The 15,643-nt window shown below is 40.0% G+C and overlaps 1 protein-coding gene across 15 annotated transcripts in view; it reads right to left on the bottom strand.

Annotated features, from left to right (window-relative positions):
• The window catches only part of LOC101012887 (mediator of RNA polymerase II transcription subunit 18), a 180,797-nt gene that overhangs the window by 94,600 nt on the left and 70,554 nt on the right, over nucleotides 1-15,643 (bottom strand). For all 15 annotated transcript variants that reach the window (XM_031666137.1, XM_031666135.1, XM_031666131.1 and 12 more), the window contains one exon: nucleotides 12,305-12,358. In XM_031666137.1, coding sequence (XP_031521997.1) covers nucleotides 12,305-12,358 — 54 coding nt within the window. The remainder of the gene's footprint in view (nucleotides 1-12,304; nucleotides 12,359-15,643) is intronic.

Genomic DNA, 15,643 nt, shown 5'->3' with positions numbered 1-15,643 from the left:
TATCAATGGATAGAAAGGTCAAATGATTTAAATTTTTCTCCTTTTTTTTATTTTTTGAGATGGAGTCTCACTCTGTCACCCAGGCTGGAGTACAGTGGCACAATCTCAGCTCACTGCAACCTCCACCTCCAGGGTTCAAGCAATTCTCCTGTCTCAGCCTCTCAAGTAGCTGGGACTATAGGCGCATGCCACCATGCCCAGCTAATTTTTGTATTTTTAGTAGAGACAGGGTTTCACCATATTAGCCAGGCTGGTCTCAAACTCCTGACCTCAGGTGATCCACCGCCTCAGCCTCCCAAAGTCCTGAGATTACAGGTGTGAGCCATTGTATCTGGCCTTAAAATTTTCTCCTTTATGCCATATTTTCTCATTTTTCTCAAAGAAATACATATTGTTTTTGTAATAAGAAAAAAACAATGATTTGTTGGATTTAATCTACATGTAATTTATATAGACTTTCTACAGCTGTATTAAGTGGAATAGAACAAATGTATTTTTTTGTTTGTTTTATTTTGTTTTGTTTTGTTTTTTGAGACAGAGTCTTGCTCTGTCACGCAGGCCAGAGTGCAGTGGTGCAATCTTGGGTCACTGCAACCTCTGCCTCCCAGGTTCAGATGATTCTCCTGCCTCAGCCTCCCAAGTAGCTGGGGTTACAAAGGTGCCTGCCACCATGCCCAGCTATTTTTTTTTTTTTTTTTTGTATTTTTAGTAGAGACAGGGTTTTGCCATGTTGGCCAGGGTGTCTCAAACTCCTGACCTCAGGTGATCTGCCTGCCTTGGCTTCCCAATGTGCTGGGATAGGAGTGAACCACCACACCCAGCTGGACAAATGTATTTTTACACTGTCTTTGTCAGTATTTATTTATTTATTTATTTATTTATTTATTTATTTAGAGATAGGGTCTTGCTCTGTCCTCCAGGCTGGAGTGCACTGGCACAATCTCATTTCACTGCAGCCTTGACCTCTTGGGCTAAGCAACGCTCCCACCTGAGCCTCCCAAACAGCTGAGACTATAGATGTGCGCCAGCAAACCGGGCTAACTTTTTAAAAGATTCTTGTGGCTCTTTTTTTTTTTTTTTTTTTTTTTTTTGTAGAAACAGGGTCTCCCAATGTTGCCTAGGCTGTTCTTGAACTCCTGGGCTCAAGCAATCCTCCCGTATGGGCCTCCCAAAGGACTGAGATTGGAGGCATGAGCCACCGTGCCCAGCCTGTCAGTTTTTAGTTATTAAGATTTTGCCAACTTTATAAAATAAACAGCTATACTTTCTTTTTCTCTGCTATACTGATTGATATAGCATTATAGAGCTGTCCCCTCTTATCTGCAGTTTCACTTTCTGCAGTTTCAGTTACTTGTGGCTGACCACAGTCCAAAGATAAAATATGGAAAATTTCTAGAAATAAATAACTTGTGAGTTTTAAATCATGTGCCACTCTGAGTATCATGATGAAATCTCATGCCATCCTGCTCTGTCCTGCCCAGGTGTGAATCATCCATCTCCTTGTCCAGCATATCCACACCGTATGTGTTTCACTGCCTGTTAATCACTTAGCAGCCATCTCAGTTGCCATATCAACTGTGGCGGTATTGCAGTGCTTGTGTTCAAGTAATCCTTGTTTTACTTATTTGTTCCATTTTATTATTATTGTTATTAAATTCTTACTGTGCCTAATTTATAATCCCAACTTTATAGCAGGTATATATATGTATGTATGTATGTATAGGAAAAAACAGTACGTACTGGGGTTCAGTATTATCCATGATTTCAGGGATCCACTAGCAGTATTGGTCTTGGTATAACCCCCATAGATAAGGAGGGACTACTGCAATGACCTGCTTCATCAATATGAATTTATTGTCCATAAAACCCCTGGCCTAATCACATTTTAACACTAGTCTACATAGGATTTTTATTTCTTGAGTCACTTTGGCAAATTATATTTTCCTAGAAAATTATCCATTTCGGGGGGAAGGAAGCGGGACCAGCAAAAAAAAAAAAAGAAAAAGAAAAAGAAAATTACCCATTTTATCAGGAATTCAACAGGGTGTCAAGGTAATTCAGTGGACAAAGGAGACTATTTCCAACTTTGTACCATATCTAAAAATTAACTCAAAAAGAATCAATGACTTAAAATAAAACCCAAAACTATAAACATCATAAAGAAAAAAAATAGAGGAAAACCTCTGTGAACTTTGGTTAAGCAAAGATTTCTTCAAGAAAACACAAAAATTATGAACCATAAAAGACAAAACAGATTAAATTGGATTGCATTACTTTAAAAGCCTCTGAAAACAGACAGACAAGCCACAGACTGGAAGAAAACATTTGTATGACATACATCATCGTCTGTGCAGGGTGCATGATACACTGATAAGGGCTCAGTTTGCAGCAATAAATTCAGATGGAAATCAGTCCATGCATTTAGTCAACCTATCCCACTTGCTATGATTTTCTAGGAGTAACGCATAGTCAGAAGTGATAAAAAGTGGTGAGAGGACACAGGCAATAGTACAGAATGTCAGCATTACTGCCTTTCCAGGCTTGTATACTACTACTACTACAGCTCATCTTTTTCTACTTACAGAAAAAATAATTACATAACATCTGTTATTCAAGTTCACAGAATTTGGTGTCTGTGTACTCTATTTTCCTTAAGATTGGTAATTCTATCTTATGCAGAAAAATTAAAACCACTGGAAGAAACACATACAGATATGTATTGTGTGTTTACTACTGGGCGGTGGGTAGGATGTAACAGTAAAAAGATGTTGACCTCCATAAGTTTATACTCCTTTAGGAAATAAGATGACAGAGGATATTTAATATATATTTATAATAATGCTATATTAAATTTCTCATCAAGACCACTAGGAGAAAAAATGGAACTAGCATCATTTTTGGCATCACATAATACTGGAGGAATTTATCTCCTCCACCCCGAGGATGTCAAAACTAATTAAGCTTGTATTTTGTCTTTCATTCTTAAAGGGGAGGGAGGGAGGGAAGGACTATGTTACTGGCATATTTTGAGCTTCAAGTGGTAACAACATAACATCAAAAATGTTTTCCCACGAACTTTGAAGTGCATTATGTCTTGAGTTTGGCTCCTTGGCAAACGTTCTTAAACAGCTAGAAAAAAACTCCTTTATAGCATCATAATAATAATTTATAAATTCAGATACAGAATAAGAAAAAAATAATTGACTTTGTTTAGGAAATAATAAATTCTATTTGCTACCTTAACAAACTGCTTCTCCTATTTCCTATATGATACAAATTCTAATCAAAAGGAGGTATTATCTTATAAATTTGTTTCCAGAATGTCATGCATATGAATAAAGCCTTTGCAACTAGCTTTAAGTTCAGAATGCAAACTGATAATCCATATCTCATTAAACAATCATCAAACACACACCCAAAAAAATTTTCAACATGTCATGTTCATATTTATACAAGAGAGGGTATATAGAAACTTAATGAAGTATTCAGATGATTTAAAACATTTTGGGAAGGCAATTAGTATGTAGATCCTCCTCCACCTCAAAAATCTTTAGAAGGAAGTCATAACTCAGTACTTTTAAATAAGTGATATGCCAGGGTTTCAGTCCCTTTTATTCTGGCATGCTGTTGGAAGAGTGACTGTTAACTCTATAAACAGTTGAAAAGGGAGGAAGAAAGCAGAAGCAGGAATTAGCTATTTTTGAAAGTAGTGGGGTGTGGAGCATCATAGTAGCACAAATTCTATGCACATCCTCTCTGGATCCTTCCTTCACTCAGTACTTACGTACAGTGTAGTCATTAATCTTTCTTTTCTTCTTCTTCTTCTTTTTTTTTTTTTTTGAGAGAGTCTCGCTCTGTCGCCCAGGCAGGAGTGGAGTGGCATGATCTTGGGTCACCACAACCTCTGCCTGCCGGGTTCAACCAATTCTCCTGCCTCAGCCTCCCGAGTAGCTGGGACTACAGGTGCATGCCATCACGCCCAGGTAAATTTTTGTATTTTAGTAGAGACGGGGATTCACTGTGTTGCCCAGGTTGGTCTCAAATTCCTCAGCTCAGGTGATCCGCCCACCTCGGCCTCCCAAAGTGCTAGGATTACAGGGGTGAGCCACCGCGCCCAGCCTAATTTTCTCTCTCTTTTTTTTTTTTGAGACGGGGTCTTGCTCTGTCGCCCAGCCTGGAGTGCAGTGGCCGGATCTCAGCTCACTGCAAGCTCCGCCTCCCGGGTTTACGCCATTCTCCTGCCTCAGCCTCCCGAGTAGCTGGGACTACAGGCGCCCGCCACCTCGCCCGGCTAGTTTTTTGTATTTTTTAGTAGAGGCAGGGTTTCACCGTGTTAGCCAGGATGGTCTCGATCTCCTGACCTCGTGATCCGCCCGCCTTGGCCTCCCAAAATGCTGGGATTACAGGTGTGACCCACCCCGCCCGGCCAATTTTTTCTTTTAACTGGTAGTATACACCAATACAGGTTAACAAGTAATATATTCATTGTATTTTATCCAGGTCTCTGAAATGAGATGAAAGGGAGGTGACCTAAAATCAGGAGAAGCAAGGTAAAAGCTGTTTGATTCCTCTATCACTTTCCCTGCTCCATGATCTTCAATGTCTGTCCTACACTAACCCTGGCGGAATTTTGGAATCTGTTTTCCAAGAAAGTGTAAAGCAAATGGTTTCTGGAATGGGGTCACAAAAGGCAACTTATGGTAGGGATATGGTACAAAAAATGGAAGGGATTGGGTGCAATAGCTCATGCCTGCACTCTCAACGTTTTGGGAGGCCGAGATGGGAGGATCAGTTGAGCCCAGGAGTTCAAGACTAGCCTGGGCAACATAGGGAGACCGCATCTTTACAAAAAGTAAAAAAATTAGTCAGGCATGGTGGTACGTGCCTATAGTCCCAGCTACTTGGGAGGCTGAGGTGAAAGGATTGCTTGAGCTCAGGAGGTTGAGGTTGCAATGCCTTTTTTTTTTTTTTTTTTTTTTTTTGAGACAGAGGAAGACTCAACCCAAAAAAAAAAATAAAAATGAAATGAAAAATAAAAAGGCCAGGTGCAGAGGCTCACGCCTGTAATCTCAGCACTTTGGTAGGCCGAGGCAGGCAGATCACCTGAGGTCAGGAGTTCAAGACCAGCCTGGCCAACATGGTGAAACCCTAAAACTACAAAAATTAGCCCGGCGGTGGTGGGTGCCTGTAATCCCAGCTACTCGGGAGGCTGAGGCCAGGAGAATCGTTTGAACCGGGGAGGCAGAGGTTGCAGTAAGCTGAGATGGCGCCGCTGCACTCTAGCCTGGGTAACAGAGCAAGACTCTATCTCAAAAAATAAAAACAAAATACAAACATAAATAAAATTTTAAAATGGAAGATAATTAAGTGAAAATATGCATAATTAATGCTGAATGCAGCAGCCTCTTTACTCAGTCTTCTTCACCCCTTACCATCAAAACACAGTGGGAAGACTGTGCCTCTTAGACCCTGATACTGGTATGAGAATATTCATCAACAATAAAGCCAAGAAGCTCACCCAAGGCAACCTGCCTATGCATTTAAAGCTTCTAACTGACTATTTAGTCCCTCACTTTTAATCGTCAGCAGACAGCTAATTATTACTAGACATCAGAGAAAAACCCTAACATAAAAGAAATCAATCAATATTTAAAAACAATGTTAGGAAAAAAAGAGACTATGCAGGGCAAGGAAAATCAGTTGAAAGAATGAAAGGATATTATAAAAAGAAACATTCAGAGACTTAAAAAAGACCTCCTGGAGATCAAAAATTAATAGCAGAAAAGAAAAATGTAATAAAAGTAGAAGATAAAGTTGAATAAATCTTGCAGGAAACATATCTAAAGGAAAAAGAAATGAACTAATTATTCCAGGAGGTTCAACATCAAGAAGCTACTGGCAACCAAGACAGAGGAAGACATGAGGGTTTAGGAAACAAAGGCGCTAACACAGGAAAGAAGCAAAGTTGCCAGGAAAATGGAGACTGAATAACCGAGGATGACAGTCGCGTACCACCTCTACAGACTGCAAGGCCACCTGAACAGACTAGAGCCATGTGACTCAAGAGACATATTGAAGGCCGTCATCATCAGTATCTCTGCTGCCACTTATCCTTTTTAAAGCTAAGAACACAGTACCCAGGAGAGCCTGGCCCTCAGCCTGTCTTGACTAAATGCTTATGGATTTCTTCTTTGAACATACTTGGTTGCCTAATGAGTTCCAGACACTCATTTCACCCCACAGAAGTTTCTTTAACCCAGCGGTTCCCAACTTTTCTGTTACCAGGGACCGGGTTCATAGAAGACAATTTTTCTACAGACAGGGGTGTTGGGGTGGTTTGGGATGAAATTGTTCCACCTAATTGCTGATCTGACAGGAAGTGGAGCTCAGACTGTAATGCTCACTGGCCCACTGCTCACCTCCTGCAGCCGGAGGGTAGTGGTGCAGGGTACTCCTGCTTAGGAGAAACCACAGAGTTGATCACTCCCTCTGACCATATTTCTGTCAAATGCCCAAGACCTAGTCCACACTGAAACCCTGCCCAATACAATCTCCATGATTAAGTCTTAACTTTACTCATGACTTCCATAGATGGGCCTCTAAGAACATCAGGAAAATGAAGCAAGTATAATCTGCTGATCTCTGGGGATCCCTGAGATCCTTTCAGAAGTCCAAGAGGTAAAACTAAATACGTAAGAATACAAAAAAATTGGCCAGGCGCAGTGGCTCACGCCTGTAATCCCAGCACTTTGGAAGGCCGAGGCAGGCGGATCACGAGGTCAGGAGATCAAGACCATCCTGGCCAACATGGTGAAACCCCGTCACTACTAAAAATACAAAAAAATTAGCCGGGCTTTGGGGCGGGTGCCTGTACTCCCAGCTACTTGGTAGGCTGAGGCAGGAGAATGGCGTGAACCTGGGAAGCAGAGTTTGCTGTGAGCTGAGATTGCGCCACTGCACTCCAGCCTGGGTGACAGAGCGAGACTCTGTCTCAAAAAAAAAAAAAAAAAATACAAAAAAATTATTTGCCTTTTCCACTGTGTTGACACTTGCACTGATTGTACAAAAGAAATGGTGAGCAAAACTGTTAGCACCTTAACACAAATCAAGGCAACAGCACCAAACTGTAGCAGAAATCATTGTATTCTTCATAACTACACAGTTATAGTGAAAAATAAATTCATTTTTAAGAATGTCCTTGATAAAGCAATAAAAAATATTAGTTTTAATAAATATCAACCCTTTAGTACATATATTTTTATTACTGTATATGAAGAAACAGAAATATGTATAAAGCACATTTGTATACTAAGTATGATGGTTATCTCCAGGAAAGGCATTTGTGTAATTGAGTTGCAAACTGAACTAGACAGTTTTCTTCATGGAATACTATTTTTACTTGAAAGACTGAACAAAAAGCTATGTTATTGAAGCTTAGATAGCTGACAGGCATTTTCTCAAAAGTAAGCCTATCACTAATAACGAAAATTAACAGTATTTGTTGCTAGTGACAGAATTCAAGCTTTCAAGTGAAATTCCAATTTTGGAAAATTTACATCCAGAGTGAGCTTGACAGCTTCCCAATATTTAACATTTTTTTCAATGAGACCAACAGTGATATTAACGAACATGATATTTAAATATCATATAATGAAATGTGTAAGTATCTGTCCAGGTAGAAAAGGTCCTAGAGACCTTAGGTTTATCTTCTAGTACTTTATTCGTAAAAATCCCTCACTACTTTTATTTCCAGAATACTACAAATAATTCTTTCTTTCTTTCGGCGGTGGTGGGGGGGGCGGTTTCTGGTTTTTTTTTTTTTTGGTCTTTTCTTTTCTTTATGTTATTTTTTACTTCAATAGGTTTTTGGGGAACAGGTAGTATTTGGTTACATGAATAAGTGCTTTAGTGGTGATTTCTGAGATTCTGGTGCAACCATCATCCAAGCAGTGTACACTGTACACAATGTGTAGTCTTTTATCTCTTTTTCAATATTTTTACTTAATTATTAGCTAACTTAATTATAACAAAATTCTCACTCCACCAAAAGAAATAAACTCATTTTACATCCTCAATTCTTTTCTTTGTCAAATGGCACTGAGTACACCAAATTCTTATCATATGTATATGTATAGTAAACAACTAAGAAAAAAATCAGTATAACGTTTAGAAGGAAAAATGGAGACAGAGCAGACTGGTTGTTAAATATAACTATGAATCATTTCTGTTTTTCTCTAAAATCCATATTATGATTGAATAAATGTTAATTTATAAATTCTAAGATTTAAATAAGTGTTTAGAAAAAAATAATTTCAGGCCAGGTGTGTTGGCTCACACCTGTAATCCAAACACTTGGGGAAGCCAAGGCAGGTGGATTACCTGAGGTCAGGAGTTCAATATCACCCTGGCCAATATGGCAAAACCCCGTCTCTATTAAAAATACAAAAATTAGTTGGGCATGGTGGCAGGCGCCTGTAGTCCCAGCTACTTGGGAGACTGAGGCAGGAGAATTGCTTGAACCCGGGAGGCAGAGGTTGCAGTGAGCTGAGATCACTCCAGCCTGGATGACAGAGCAAGACTCCGTCTCAAAAAAACCCCCAAAAACCAAAAACAAACCAAAAAAATAAAAAATAATCTCAGCCGGGCATGGTGGCTCACGCCTGCAATCCCAGCACTTTAGAAGGCTGAGGCGGGTGGATCACCTGAGGTCAAGTGTTCAAGACCAGCCTGGCCAACAAGGTGAAACCCCATCTCTACTAAAAATAGAAAAATTAGCTGGGCGTGGTGGCAGATGCCAGTAATCCCTGCTACTCAGGAGGAGGCTGAGGCAGGAGAATCACTTGAACCTGGGAGGTGGAGCTTGCAGTGAAGTGAGATTGTGCCATTGCACTCCAGCCTGGGTAACAAGAGCGAAACTCCGTCTCAAATAAAAAAAAGAAAAAAAAAAAGAAAAAAATAATCTCACTAGCACAGAACTCAAATTTCTACCTGTCTTAGTAAACAATCAAAAGCACATTTCACTTTATGCTTCAATTGACTACTGGCCAACTATAACTTCTATAGCAACTTTCACGTTGATATTCTCTAGAAAATTTAAGTTATATTTAAGGTTAATTTCAATTGAATTTAATTGTTTAATAATAAATTTGATTGATAAGATTATATTAAAATTTAGGTTATGTTTACTTAAGTGAAGCAAGGAGGTAGTCAGAATGAAAACTTAGGTTTCCAGTACAAACCTATGGAGTTGTCATGTATTATTCTAGTTTATCATATGGTCATGTTCTTTTGAATTTGTCACGAGACTACTATGATAAAACTTAATTTACCAAATTCTTCAAGATTTAACTTGGTAATGAAGCTACAAATTTGTGAATAAGTGGCCGGGCACGGTGGCTCACGCCTATAATCCCAGCACTTTGGGAGGCCAAGGCGGGCAGATCACGAGGTCAGGAGCTCGAGATCATCCTGGCCAACATGGTGAAACCCCACCTCTACTAAAAATACAAAAAATGAGCTGGGTGTGGTGGCATATGCCTGTAGTCCCAGCTACTCAGGAGGCTGAGGCAGGAGAATCGCTTGAACCCGGGAGGCGGAGGTTGCAGTGAGCCCAGATCGCGCCACTGCACTCCAGCCTGGCGACAGAGCGAGACCCCGTCTCAAAAAAAAAAAAAAAAAAAAAAGAGAGAGAAAAAAAAAATTTATGACTAAGTACACACTGCCCTCTTGTGTTCAAACTAAGGATGGATCTAATTGATGAACTAGGTGTAATCCTAAAAACTACTCTTCCAGGGGGAAAAAAAGCCAAGGTCCTAAAGAAATCATTTAAGGTTGCTAAAAGCAGAAAAATTCTGATCTTACAAGGTAATAAAGAGCAGTCTTCTCAAGGCAAGGCAAAAGCTCTTAATCTGAGCCAGATGATTGCTAGTACCAGTAGCCCAAAAAACCTAATCTCAGTGAGTATTATATAGTAGTATTTTTACTATACTTCCTCAAGCTGCACTGGCATAAAAAGGGATTCAGACTTCTTTCCATGTGATGAAGGATCAGAAAATGCTTGAATTGAATGCTTCCTCCAGCATGCTGAAATTAAACCAGTAAAACTGCCTCTGATTTCTTTTTTTTCTTTTTTGCTAATGTGTATTTTAAAATGAAAAGTACTTCCTAACTAGTCTTCCTAGTCAATGTTATGGTTTCAAAAAATGTGATATCCTAAGACATATCTCTCACTTTGAAATAAGCATCAGTTAAAAATAGGGCCAGGAGTGGTGGAGTACGCCTGTAGTCTTAGCTACGTGGGAAATATGCATAATTAATACTGAATGCAACAGCCTCTTAACTCAGTCTTCTTCACCCCTTAACATCCAAACACAGTGGGAGACTAAAGCAGGAAGACTGCTTGAGCCCAGGAGTTCAAGGATGTAGCATGCTATGATTGCGTCTGTGAATAGCCACTGAACTCCAGCCTGGGCAACACAGTGATACCCAGTCTTAAAAAAAAAAAGAAAGAAGAAAGAAAGAAAGAAAAGAAAGAAAGAAAGGAAAGAAAGGAAAGAAGAAAGAAAGGAAGAAAGGAAGGAAGGAAGGAAGGAAGGAAGGAAGGAAGGAAGGAAGGAAGGAAGGAAGGAAGGAAGGAAGGGAAGGAGAAAAAGGGGTTCCACACACAGTAAATGACTTTATTGCCAAAAAGGCAGACATTAAACCTTTGTATATCTAGACTTACATTCCCTTACTCATGTTGTTAGATGAAATATACGCAGGCTAAACTTAATTAGAAGTATTAGGCTGGGTGCAGTGGCTCATGCCTGTAATTCCAACACTTTGGGAGGCCAAGGCAGGTGGATCCCTTGAGCCTAGGAATTGCAGAAGCGCCTGCTCGACAAGGCAAAGCCCTGTCTCTACCAAAAAAAAAAAAAAAAAAATCAGTCGGGCATAGGGGTGCACACCTGTAGTCCCAGCTACTCAGGAGGCTGAGTTGAAAGGATTGCCTGAGCCCAGGAGGTCAAGGCTGCAGTGAGCTCTGATGGTGCCATTGCACTCCAGCCTGGGTGACAGAGTGAGACACTATCTCCAAAAATAAAAAAATAAAAAAATTATATATATATATATATATATAGACACACACACACACATATATATTACACATGCCTGCTATTATGATTACTTCCATGTTATCTTTTTATTTTCTTTTATTTTCTTTTTTTTTGAGACAGGGTCTCCCTGTGTCACCAAGGCTAGAGTGCAGTGGTGTGATCCCAGCTTACTGCAACCTCCACCTTCCGGTCCTCAAGTGTTTCTCCTGCCTCACCCTCCCAAGTAGCTGAGATTACAGGCACCCGCCACCACGCCCAGCTAATTTTTGTATTTTTAGTAGAGATGGGGTTTCACCATGTCAGCCAGGTTGGTCTCGAACTCCTGACCTCAAGTGATCTGCTCATCTCAGCCTCCCAAAGTGCTGGGATTACAGGCATGAGCCATCGCGCCCAGTCACTTTCACGTTATCTTTCATTGGCCAAGTACTAATGAAGCACTACAAAGCACACTTGTTCCTGAAATATGAGCAGAACTACATTTCCAACCAAAGAGAAGTATATATAAGTTACTGAATTATTAAGATAGAGAAATTTATTTACTTATTTTTCTTTTTTTGAGACAGAGTCTTGCTCTGTTGCCTAGGATGGAGCGTAATGGCAAGATCTCAGCTCACTGCAATCTCTGCTTCCTGGATTCAAGCGTTTCTCATGCCTCAGCCTCCAGAGTAGCTGGGATTACAGGTGTGTGCCACCATGTCCAGCTAAATTTTTGTATTTTTCGTAGAGACGGGGTTTTGTCATGTTGGCCAGGCTGGTTTCGAACTCCCAGCCTCAAGTGATCTGCCTGCCTCAGCTTCCCAAAGTGCTAGGATTACAGGCGTGAGCCACCACACCCAGATAAGATACAGAAATTTAAATTTCTCATTTTAACTTGTCAAATGGTTCTTGATTTTTTTCATTAAAAATGTTATTTGTGTAATATATAATGGGTTTATCAATGTTGTTTTTAAACAAAGTAATATTTTTAAAGTTTCTCAGGTTTAATTTATAATACAGCAAATATCAATAGACATGTCATACAAACAAAAGGTCATTGGCACTCTATCATTAAGTATATAACTGGATCCTTATAGAAGCAAAAAGTTTGAGACCCATTATTCTGGAGAGTAGCATACTGAACATGAAAAAAACCAATTAACTCTCAAAGCTTTAATGGAGGTAAGGATAAAACAGAAATGTCATTTACTAAGAAAAATGCAGGTGATACTCACCAAATGGATCTTCCATGCCACTATCAACCAGTTTAGGGAGATGAGATATTGTTTCTAAAAAGAGAAAAAGGTAAATAATACACTTAATACATATAGTCCATCACCTTTTATGCTTTTATTTATTTATTTATTTATTTTTTTTGAGACGGAGTCTCGCTGTGTCTCCCAGGCTGGAGTGCAGTGGCATGATCTCGGCTCACTGCAAGCTCCGCCTCCCGGGTTCACACCATTCTCCCGCCTCAGCCTCCCAAGTAGCTGGGACTACAGGTGCCCGCCACCATGCCCGGCTAGTTTTTTGTATTTTTAGTAGAGACGGGGTTTCACCATGTTAGCCAGGATAGCCTTGATCTCCTGACCTCGTGATCCACCCGCCTCGGCCTCCCAAAGTGCTGGGATTACAGGCTTGAGCCACCGCGCCCAGCCACCTTTTATGCTTTTAAAAAAATAATCCTAATTCAGTAACATTGACCGTAGTTTAAAAGTGGAACATTATAGAAATGTACAACTTATTAAATGGTAGGGTTTTTTTTTTTGAGACAGGAGCTCCCTATGTTGCCCAGACTGGATTTTAACTCTTGGGCTTAAGTGATCCTCCCACGTCCGCCTCTTGAGGATTACAACAGCCTGCGACTGTGCCAGGCTGGGAGTTATTTTAGGGGACTTGAGATACAGATGTACAATATTAGATTATCATAAAACATTTAAGGCTAATTTTTGTCTTAAAATATATTATTCCTAAAATATATTATTTCCTCAAATAAGCTCCCTTTCCAAACCTCATTTTGAATTTACGAGAGTGTAAGGAAAAAGGCAAGTTTTTTTTTAAGAAAAATACAACACCTGAGAAAGGGCATGAGGAACATCTTTGAAGAAGGAAATTGGTTTTGCCTAAGGAAAATGGAAGTTATTTTAGACACAGAAGGATGGTTCAGTAAGCTGTAAGTTTATCCACTCAAGTATGAAAATAAAACAAAAAATGTTTCAAATGAAAGTTGACTAAGTATAATATACAAACTCCTGCACCCGTAGTCAAGACAAGTGTCAAATCTGCCCTATCCAGCTTCCTACTCCTCCTGTGGTTTTTATCCTAAGGTCATTCCCTAACAGTCTAAATACTAAACTCCAATTCAGAGCCTGCTTTTTATAAATCACAACCTACTGGACAGGAATGATAGGAGAAACTTGGGAGTAAGATGCAGTTATAGGGCCGGGCGCAGGGGCTCACAGGCTACTGGTACTAGCAATCATCTGGCTCAGATTAAGAGCTTTTGTCTTGCTTTGAAAAGACTGCTCTTTATTACCTTGTAAGATCAGAATTTTTCTGCTTTTAACGACTTTAGATGATTTCTTTAGGACCTTGGCTTTTTTTCCCCCTCAAGAGTAGTTTTTACCTAGTTCATCAATTAGATCCATCCTCAGTTTGAACACAAGAGGGCAGTCTGTACTGATTCATAAATTTTGTAGCTTTATTACCAAGTTAATTCTTGAAGAATTTGGTAAATTGAGTTTTATTATAGTAGCCTGGTGACAAATTCTAAAGAACATGACCATATGATAAACTAGAATAATACATGACAACTCCATAGGTTTGTACTGGAAACCTAAGTTTTCATTCCGACTTACCTCCTTGCTTCACTTAAGTAAACATAACCTAAATTTTAATATAATCTTATCAATCAAATTTATTAAACAATTAAATTCAATTGAAATCAACCTTAAATATAACTTAAATTTACTAGAGAGTATCAAAGTGAGAGCTGCTATAGAAGTTATGGTTGGCCAGCAGTCAATTGAGGCATAAAGTGAAATGTACTTTTGATTGTTTACTAAGATAGGTAGAAATTTGAGTTCTGTGATAGTGAGATTATTTTTTCTTTTTCTTTCTTTTTTTTTTTTTTTTTTTTTTTGAGACGGAGTCTTGCTCTGTCGCCCGGGCTGGAGTGCAGTGGCCAGATCTCAGCTCACTGCAAGCTCCGCCTCCCGGGTTCACGCCATTCTCCTGCCTCAGCCTCCCGAGTAGCTGGAGCTACAGGCGCCCGCCACCGCGCCCGGCTAGTTTTTTTGTATTTTTTTTAGTAGAGACGGGGTTTCACCGTGTTGGCCAGGATGGTCTCGATCTCCTGACCTCGTGATCCGCCTGTCTCGGCCTCCCAAAGTGCTGGGATTACAGGCTTGAGCCACCGCGCCTGGCCTCTTTTTTTTTTTTTTTTAAGACCGAGTTTCGCTCATTGCCCAGGCTGGAGTGCAATGGTGCAATCTCAGCTCACTGCAACCTCCGCCTCCTGGGTTCGAGTGATTCTCCTGCCTCAGCCTCTTGAGTACCTGGGATTACACGCACCTGCCACCACACCCTGCTAATTTTTGTATTTTTAGTAGAGACGGGGTTTCACCATGTTGGCCAGGCTGATCTCGAACTCCTAACTGGTGGTCATTCCCTGGTCACCAAATGTGAAATTGAAATACACATACTTGGGGTCAGGCGTGGTGGTTCATGCCAGTAATCCCAGCACTTTGGAAGGCCGAGGTGGGTGGATTACCTGAGGTCAGGAGTTTGAGACCAGACTGGCCAACATGGTGAAACCCTGTCTCTACTAAAAATACAAAAATCAGCTGGGCATGGTGGCCTGCACCTGTAGTCCCAGCTACTCAGGAAGCTGAGCCATGAGAATCGCTTGAACCTGGGAGTCGAAAGTTGCAGTGAGCTCAGACCATGCCACTGAACTCCAGCCTGGGCAACAGAGTAAGATTCGGTCTCAAAAAAGAAAAAAGAAAAAGAAAAAAATTTAAAGTTTTGTGCTTCAAAGGACACCATCAAAAAAGTGATAAGGCAACACACAGAATGGGAGAAAATTTTTGCAAATCATCTATCTGATAAGGAACCTATATGTAGAATACATAAAGAACAATGACTCAATAACAAAGACAACCCAATTTAAAAATGGGCAAAGGATGTATATAAACATTTCATAAGAGAAGATATACAGTCAATAGGCATATGAAAAGATCTTTAACATCTTTAGCCCTATAGGAAATGCAAATCAATGTCACAATGAAATAACACTTCACACCCATTATGATGGCTATAATAAATAAAAAAGGTAATAACAGTGTTGGGAGCTAAACCAAGAACACATGGATACTAGAAGGGGAACAACAGACACTGGGCCTGCTTGAGGGTGAAGGATGAGGGGATCAGAAAAAATACCTATCAGGTACTATAGTTATTACCGGGGTGACTAAATTATCTGTACACCAAACTCCCGTGACACACAGTTTACCAACATAACAAACCAGAACATGTATGTGTACCCCGAACGTAAAATAAAAGTTAAATAAATA

The sequence above is a fragment of the Papio anubis genome, chromosome 1 (genome assembly GCF_008728515.1).
Source record: "Papio anubis isolate 15944 chromosome 1, Panubis1.0, whole genome shotgun sequence".
In the NCBI taxonomy this organism is placed as follows: Eukaryota; Metazoa; Chordata; class Mammalia; order Primates; family Cercopithecidae; genus Papio; species Papio anubis.
The sequence above is the reverse complement of the archived record's forward strand: the minus strand, read 5'-3'. Positions and strand labels throughout refer to the sequence as shown.